Raw genomic sequence first — 9,116 nt, 5'->3', positions numbered from 1 at the left:
AGAACGGAATGTTCTCATCTTAGTGGGGGAGAGTGTAACGGGGTTACATGGTGTGGAACACAAAGGGGTACGAAGTACCCGGAGAGCTAACAAACTCTCAGTACATAAGTTGGAGAGTTAACAAGGCCTCTCAGTTCGTTGGCTGAAAGCCACACGTTATGTATTTGATTAGGTTTAACGATGCTAGATAGTTAAAGAGATACATTTGCCCCTAGGCGGCTTGGCCGCAATAATAGTAAATAAAACACTTCTGATTTTGAAGCATAAAAGTTAAGGTATTAACTTTGAGCCCTGGTCTTGGGCTGTAAGTGTCCTTTGGATAAGGAACTTAGTATTAGTGACTCTTTGAGTCGAACGTCTTCTTCTAACGCTAAAGGTACGGCAGCCCCGCTGCATTTCGGGTCTATTCCTAATAAGAAGTCCTAGTCAAGTATACAAATATCAAGTAAGCTATGATCCGTTATGGATCTTCTTGCACGCCAAGCGTCGTCTGCACTGTCGCCTGAGCATCTTTAACGGCTCCCGACCTGTCCCAGACGGTGAATGTGCCTTCAAATGGTCGCTGAGCCTTCCGTGAGCTTATCCCAACCGCCACCGAGGGTTCGTACCGTGAATGGAAAGTTCTGGGCAGCTGAATGCGAATCCGGCCAGTCCATTATTAATAATGAGGACAGCCTGGATTCAGTGACATCTGGACTGTATCCCATATCCGTTGAGAGCTCGGTAGTGACGCCGTCGAGTTTCTTGCACCTTGGAGTCACCGTTCATCACGTGACCGAAGGTTCGTCGCTTGAACGTCTCGGGCGATGCCGCGTCTTTGTCGACGGGCGATTATCCGCAACTCTGGCGAATTTACTGCACCACATTGGTGCCTCCCCGCAGTTGTTGTGTTCCGTCACCCGTGTATCATGCTCTCCTGGTATGACCCCATCGACCGCGCTCTCGCGCTATCATGCAGCCGCGGTGTGGTTGTGCTGTCTTATGTAATCGCATTCGCGTAGTTTGTCTGCGTTTCGTATATTATCGTGTTCTACAATGGCTTCGTGCTCCGCGGTGTGCGATCGTGGTCACTCCTAGCGCCCCCAGTGTATTTCGTGGCTGGTCCGCCGTCCGTGCAACGTGGTATAACGTGGCTTGGAGATCTCAAGCCTTACACTGGTATCGTGTTCCGTGGCTTGGTGATGTCCCGTCTATAGCTCCCGTGGCTGCGTTCTCTCATTTTTAGTGGCACCGTCCATGCTTTCGTGCTATCTCGTGATGTCGCGGTTGATCTATCGTCCGTGCTTTCGTTACCTACCGTAATATCGTATCGTGCATCAGGCCTCGGTGAGCTCTGGTTCTACCCTAGTATCGTGCTTCAATGCTCGGGAATCTTCCATTTAAGATATCCCTCGGCTTCATGTCTGGTCCGTTGACTCTGCTCCATGTTCTACCGTGATGTTATTGGAGAATTATTTTTGTGCACTCTCACCGTTACGTGTTCCATCGTGGCTTTGAGCTTGCGTGCTCTTTCATAGCTGTGCTTTTCAGCATGTTTGGGTGTCATTACTTCAGTTCATTTCTCCCATCCGTACGCTCCCGTCATATTCTTGCCCTTCCATCGTATGTGGTAGCGAGCTCGTCCGTGGTTCGTGCTTTTCAGAGTCGCTAAGTGCATTCATAGATTTCGTCCTCTTTCAACGTCCGTGGTCTTGTGCTTCTTGCTGTTCTTTCTATCCCATCGAGTTCATAGTCTGCCTTGGTGCTCTTGCGTGTTATGTGTTTTTGTTGGGAAGTGCGAATATTCTCTAAGGGTCGCACAAACGCAAATACGAAGGAAGGTTTTTTTTTGCGACGGCGGAGTGGTGTGTGTAGGATGGGAAGCGTATCGTGTTGGAAAGTGCGCACAATCTCTTTAGGCCAAACTATACGCACGCAAATACAAAGGAGGACGATATTTTTTTGCGGCGGTGGAGTGGTGTGCGTGGATGAATTGGGATGGGCGGAAACCACTATAGTCGCATTTAAAAAAAATCGAATATTTAGTAACAGTAAAAAATCGTGCATCTTTATCTAACGCAAATAAGTATAATAGTTTAAAGTAATTAGACAAAGTAATATGATTTACTATTTATCTGGCGCTGCTATAAATATTTTATGTAGTACTACTACAGACGTCTGCAAGCAATAAAATGAAATATATCAAAATAGTCGAAAAGAAAACGTATTGTCAGTAAAAGTATTTCAAAGGTGCTAATAAGTTGAAATACACCATTGTTTTAGCTATTAGTACTAAAGTTCCCATTGAAGCCGAAATATAAGTCATCAGAGCATACAATTTTTATTCAATAGCTCCTACGACGATATAGTACGTGTGTGCGCATCGACGCCTTCTACTAATGCTATCTAACGCGATCACAGGCAGCGCCCTTCGCGTGAGGTGGCGGTCCACCGTTAAAAATGGGGCAAAATGAAATTTGAATGGTGCATTTTAAAGAACGATGTGTAGACCACATACGGTGTGTAGACCGCATAATCAACGTTTAGCCAATTGGGGCCGCCTTTGCTGCGGTCGGCAGCCCGTAGGTGTCAGTCGGGATGGGAGCCTTATCGTCGTCGGAATCTTCCGACGCGTAGTCTTACTCCTTGACACCTGGTCGATACGCTTGTGAAGCTTTCCATGAGCCACTTGGTGAGCAGTGTACGCCAACGCTGCAGAAAGAGCTTGGGGGTCAACGGCAGCAGCCTGTATGCGCTGCAAAGCAACCAACGTCTCCTGGTCCAATTCTAGAGCATCCAGATCCAGTTTACCCGCGGTGAGACCTGTCACCAGAGATTGTGAATGAACTTTTGTTGCTGAACTTACGGTGATAAGAACAACATGTGATACGAGCCATCATCATCCAGACGCAGGACCTCTGGATCCATTTCGGCCAAACTCACGTGAGCGCGAAGAGTACGGCAGATCTGGCGAAGGTGGGTGTTGCGAGCTTGCTGATTCTCTAGGACCTTGAGCGTGTCGTTGTTGATATATTTTCCTTTGGAAAGCTTGACCAAGAGAAGATGAAGTCATCGAGTCTGCTCGGTGTTCGCACCAATTGAAGACTTGTATACCTCGCGTTAACGAGCCAGCTTCTAGTTCAAGGTGGCGATGAACGCGTCCCGCGCATGGACCTCGCAGTGCAGGCGCTTCAGCTCTTCTGTATGTTGCTCCATAGAAGACTGCACACTCGAGATCATGAGATCGTTCTTGGCGTTGGAATCACGGAAAAGCTTGATGCCCATGCGAAGAGAGTCGACTTCAGCGTTAGCAGCTTTCAGGAACGACTCCGCGTTCTCCCGAGCCGTAATTGCATGTGCCACTGAACGTACGGCGGCAGTAGCCTCGGTCTGGGCGGCCCATAGCTGACGCTCCAGACTGGCAACTTGGTCGGGCAAGTCCATAAGCGCATCTGGAAGAGGCCGTGCAGTAGCGATACTTCCCCCAGGAATGACGCGCACTGTTAAGCTGATCCGGGTAGTGTACATCTCCTCTACTCGGTGTGCGCCTATATCACCGGTACCCTTCAGCGTCACTGTATTAGTATCCAGATCTACCACAGCTCGGAACGCCTTAAGCGCGTCTGTGCCCAATATGCCATCTACGTGTAAGCGATCCACCACAACAAGCGGCTGCTCTAACTCGATAGTTCCAAGCCAAATGGGTAGGTCGATCACTTTGTCAGCATGCAGCCGTTTGCCATCCATACTGTTCAGGGTTAAGTCGTAAGGCCTTAACGGAGCATTCGTCAGTCCAAGCGTCTTCAGCATGTGAGCCTCCCCCAGTCACGCTACGGCCCCGGGTGTAGTTCAGAATATCCATCGGCCCACTGTCAATATAGATACGGCCTCGACGCCTCCAACCAATCCGATGATGCGGTTACCCACCGGTACGGCGTCGGTGTCACAGCCCGAACCGTCGTCCTCTGGGGTTTCAGAAATCTCGACCAATCCCTGTTTCTGCTGCTGCCCGCATCAGTATCAGCCATCGCGTAGACATAGCGCTCGATATCGTTCGCTGGATCCTCGATCGAATAGTGTGACCCTAACATCTCAGAGTGTTTAACAAACAGGGACGAGCAGTCGAAATGCACGTGCCTGTCTCTTCGCTGACTCCCGTTCGACAGCTAAGACGTCTTGCATGGGGCACACAACCCAGTTCTCTGAGCGACCTTCTCCACATCAGCTCAGCTCCGTGCTCGTAAGCGTCAAAGGCAGCTTTCACCACACGCTCGAAGAAACAATCGTCCATTTGATCGACTAAGTCATTTAGTCGCTCGCGTATTCGGGCATTCCGGCTCACCACGGGACACATTTCAGCGCTGCTCTCGTCGTCATCACTGTATTGTGCAGACTCACAAGCGGCACACGGACGCCGGTCATTTCGTTTCGTTTCCTCTTTTACTAGGCGATACACCACCTGTCTAGTCTACGCTCTCCAGCGAGAAGGTAGGGTGCTCTAGTCCTCAGTTAGCTTATGCACACTGTGTTCTGTACCGGGACGGTCCTCCTTGCAGATGCTTATCCAGATGTTTTCCTCAACATCGTCTCGTCACTTCTGACAGACGTCGCGTCCGCCGTAACGTACGCCTTGACACTCTCATTCAGGTCAAGGCCCCCTCCAACTCCAACATCTCAGTCATCGGAGTCACTCTCCAAAGCCAACGCCCACCTTGCCGCTCTATTACGTCCGAGCTCACGGAAAACTCAGCTGACACGCTTTGCAGCTTTGGAAGCAACAAGCGATCTCTGATACCAACCGATCCAGTATTCTGAAGTGCATAGTTTGCCTGGCGAAGCCGCCCGCGTCCTAGTCACCGTTTCTTCAAGAATCCCAGCATCACCCCCAGGTCGCTTAGCGTCGGTTCCTTCTGCTGTTTCTTGTTTTCCTTCACACGTCGTTTCAGTTCCACCTCGTCAAGAGAGTATATCCGGCCCTCGCGCTCCTTGTTAAATTCTTCCTCCTCGATCGGTACGGATAGGTCGGCTTCTTCTGTCAAAGTGTCCAGCTCCTCGGGCGCAAACAACGTCACGTGGGGTTTGGGTGAGACGCCATCATGGGGCTTGTCGTCCTTGTATTCTGCTTGCCCATCCTCGCTCATGGGAGCAAGTTCTGTAGCAGCACCCACCGTCTCTTGTCTATTCTTGATCGCCTCTGCGTCTGCTGCTCACTTTGTTAGTGCCAGTCTGGGCAGGTGGCACGGTATCTGACCGTTCCCACTCCAACAATTGTAAAGAATCGGGATGACCCTTGCCACCACGTAATGCGTCTGACTTCGCGCCAAAGTTATCCGAAATTGTAAATGCAACAGCAGCACCATTCGCATTACCCGTTTCGTTTGTTCTGCTTGTACTCTTTAGCTTGTCAGTAATTTAAAAGTTATCTTGAGCGGTTCGTGTCAGGACGCGCGGTCCATCCCGGTACGCTCCGTCCCCTCGACGCTGCCCTTCAGAGCTCCCGTCCGAGGCCGAATTGTTCCCAGTCAAACCCTCGTCGACCGGGATTTACGTCCTCGCTTAGTCGGCAACTGTGACAGCGTTCACGCCTTCAACCGTGGCGGGGGAAGCGGCGACCTTAGTCACCGTAGCCTCCAAGTCACCTCGTAGCCGTGTGTCTTGTCGTCATCGGATTCAACTTGCGTCTTGACGTCCCCAAATTTATCGTACCCCTCGTACGAGTCCTTGCTCACTTGTTCAACGTGTCCACTCACTTCATTGCCTGCCAACTCACCACCGCCGTAGTCGTCGTCATAGAGCCACCTTGTTTGTGACTCTCATTTCCTCCCTTGTCGTACTCAGCAGCGCTCGCATTCTCTGGGGCTTACGTCGTAGCGCACCTCGCGCTTGACGCACAACCCAGCGGAGCGTTTCTCATCGTATTCAGTTCCAGGCTCATACGCGTCATTTACCATTGCACTATTTCCACCGGAAACAGGATACTCTTCCCTCCCAAACTCAGGTGTCACTTCGAGCTGCTCACACGCCGCACCCAAAGAACCCGGGGCGTACCCCCTGGTGCCGTCCACCGGCCAAGAGGAAGGAGCATCACTCCCTTCCTCCCGCCACCGTCATTGTTGGCGAGGTGTTTGACCTTGCATCGGAGGAGAGTTCGCAGCCCTCTTACGTGATTACAGGGTCGGACACTCGGACACCATGTGATATCTGCCGTCACACATAAAGCACACGCGCGGGTTACAGAACTGTCCACGCGAGCGATTGCGCCGTTGTTGTGGCTGCTATTGCGGGTTGCAAAGGTAGCGGCTGTTGTGACTGATGCGGGGCAGACTGGTACACGTTACACTAATATGACCCTCCGCCTGGTACGACGATCAGGTAGCGTACTGTCGGCGATAGTTGATACGGCTACAGCCCAGCGTATGACACGCCCACATACCATAAGACTATTCTGAGAGTACAGGACAGGTCCTAAGCGAGGCCCACGTACGGAAGTAACCGGCATCTGAGAGCCGAACTCCACGGGTTGGAGAACACTCTGAGTAAAACGCTGTCCGACAGGTACTTGGAAGGTTGCGGCCACCGGTCGTGCAGATTGAGGACTAGACACAACCTACGTGTTGCTTTTGTTGTTGGGCTTTATATTTCTGCGGCTGCTGCATAGTGCTCTCGGACGGTTGCCTGAGCAGTAGTGCTCTCAAACTCTCTTCAACGGGTAAATGCATGTTCTTGTAGAGAAGAACAGCGATCACTTGAGAAATCGAATTGACCATCGTCGTAGCTAGAGCAGCTTTCCACTCCTTATTCCGTAGACTGGACATGAAAAACTGGTAGCGCATCTGTGAATCATAGCATTGGGCAGCGTCGCACAAACCCGAGACGGGATCCCCCCAAAATTCAGCAGACATTCCCTTGGAACGCTTGGTAGTCTTGAGATGTTCAAACATCTGAAGTGGCATGTGACAAATAAAATGATTGTGGAAGTGCATCCGGAGCGTATCCAATTTATCGATCTGCGAGTACAGCCACCACTCCTCACCAGGCTTACTCTTGAGGCACTCTCTGAAAACACTGAGACGGATAGGTTCATCGAGGCCAACGGTAGCACGCTCAAAAGCGTCCCAGAACGTCTTCGCTTTCTCTACCGACACACCGTCCGAGTAGAACCGCTGAATCAACCGCACCGTATTCTTGATGCTAGAGGGCATCCCGTTCAGCCGCTGTCTGACCGGCGGGTTATCGCACTCGCTCCCATAGATAAACGGTTGCGTAGCGTAGCTGGACGAAGGCTGTGCGCACAGCCAACAAATTCCAAAGTCAGACCCGGGAGGTCCACCGGATGGAAACAAATTCAGGAGATATCGGCTTCGTAGGCGGAACAGATCCAACATTTGGTACCGATCCTTCGGTCGTCCTCGCCGCAGCGACAGGAGCTCCACCACTCGGAGTAGCATCGCCTGCTGTACCATCCACCCCAGCCGATATAGGGGGCACTAACCACAGCACAATTCCATACACGAGTCCAAAACGTGCCAATTACCGCAGGTTGCGTTCCGGACGTCGGGTACCAAAACGACTGTCCAGACGTCACTTGGTTTACTGAACTAGGAACATTCGCGGGGGCATCAACGGTACCAGTGCCCGTCAAAGTAGTAGCGTTCTATAGCGGTGTAGGAGGCGACACACTTACCCCTACTAAAGCGTAAGCCAACGCTTAACTGACAGAGGCGTTCCCACTCGGTCCGTCCGGATGGATAAGTGAGCACGCCGTTAAAGCCATCCCTAGCCGGAATCATCGCATCACCAATCGTAAAGTCAGGGTAAGAGGGTGTATCCGTCCGGGTCCGCACGGGTGTAGGCGTGACTGCTCCCATATCGGCCACTAGCGTCGCAGGCGAACCAGCCCAAGCCCAGGGAGGCATCGACGAAGTCGGAACTGGAGTAGCACAACCCGAAGGTTGTCGTACAGCTGCGGAACCACCGCATTGAGCGGCGTTCAGGACAGCAGCGTAGAACACATGACGCCAACCACAGTTTGTCAGCGCAGGCTCCGTAGGGATCTATGACCGACCGTTGGGCTAAATCCCGTTACTCTGCCATCCATGCTGCGTCGGATTAAAATGCTGGCCCGTATCACCTACCGTAATACCCGAGGTATCCGCGATTGCCAGGCGTAGGCTGGAGGCGAGGCTCAGTGGCTGCAGTCCGGACAGAAGCGTTTCTTGAAACACACTGGTGGACCCACCAGCAGTAACACTCGTTGCACCAGCACCTGTTGTAGTCACCAGCGCACTCTGTGCTCCAGTTCTTGATGCCGACAGACTTCTAGCTCGGGTCTGGATCGATCTACTAAGAGTCCTCGCCCAGTGCCGTCGGCAGCACGATGTATCCGGTTTTGGACAGATTCGACACCGGCTTGTGTTGACAGGTCAGGCTGGGTCGGACTCGTTGGTGCACGTTGCTCCCAAGTACCAAAATGTACCATACTATTACCTGTGTTGCTTCCAGTAGTGAACACCTCATTGACATGGGCCAGTCAGCCGTAGTCGGATTCGGACTCACTGTCGCTGCTCTGCGAATCCATGTCGTCTTCACTATGCTCGAGCTCCAGCCGGGTAAACCAATCCAGGAACCAACGCACGCCTCTTCGGAAAGTCACAGGAACAGCTTTCGCATTAGGTAGCAGTACACTCCAGTCTGGAACACTCGGGTTATTGTATGTCTGATCCGTCTCCAGTGAGCGAGTACCCTGCTTATCCACCAGATGTCGTATACTTCCCCTGTTCGGGATCGGGCTGTTAAGTGAGTAGGGACCTTGACTTAGGTGACAGGCAGACCGTTTAGGTATAAAAGGAGGGGCTCTTGCGTCAATATAAAGAGTGTTTGTTTGTTTGTTTCTGCTGTTTTCGCTTCTTTGCTGAACGAGAAAAATCTACCCCTGACTAGCAAAAATGTTCGTCGGAACACCTTCTACATTCTTACATACATGACGACGTCAATGCGCCATTTTGAGCTACTTGATGTGCCATCCGTCCCCAACATGAAATTCTCACCACTTTAGCCGTGTGTAGATTCTCGACTCTATTCGTCCTCGCATCGCCCTAGCGATGCATCATCCTCTAGTCGTCAGGCACCTCGAGCCG

General features: G+C 51.6%; 1 protein-coding gene across 1 annotated transcript; it reads right to left on the bottom strand.

Annotated features, from left to right (window-relative positions):
* Nucleotides 1-3,114: 3,114 nt before the first annotated feature.
* On the bottom strand, nucleotides 3,115-5,120 carry PITG_19506 (uncharacterized protein; the record flags this gene model as incomplete). The annotated part of the gene is made up of 3 exons (XM_002896044.1): nucleotides 3,115-3,727; nucleotides 4,113-4,358; nucleotides 4,837-5,120. The coding sequence occupies 3 exons, from the start codon at nucleotides 5,118-5,120 to the stop codon at nucleotides 3,115-3,117; spliced, it is 1,143 nt and encodes a 380-aa protein (XP_002896090.1).
* Nucleotides 5,121-9,116: the final 3,996 nt, after the last annotated feature.

This window comes from Phytophthora infestans, genomic scaffold, assembly GCF_000142945.1.
Source record: "Phytophthora infestans T30-4 supercont1.107 genomic scaffold, whole genome shotgun sequence".
NCBI classification, from domain to species: Eukaryota; Oomycota; class Peronosporomycetes; order Peronosporales; family Peronosporaceae; genus Phytophthora; species Phytophthora infestans.
The sequence above is the reverse complement of the archived record's forward strand: the minus strand, read 5'-3'. Positions and strand labels throughout refer to the sequence as shown.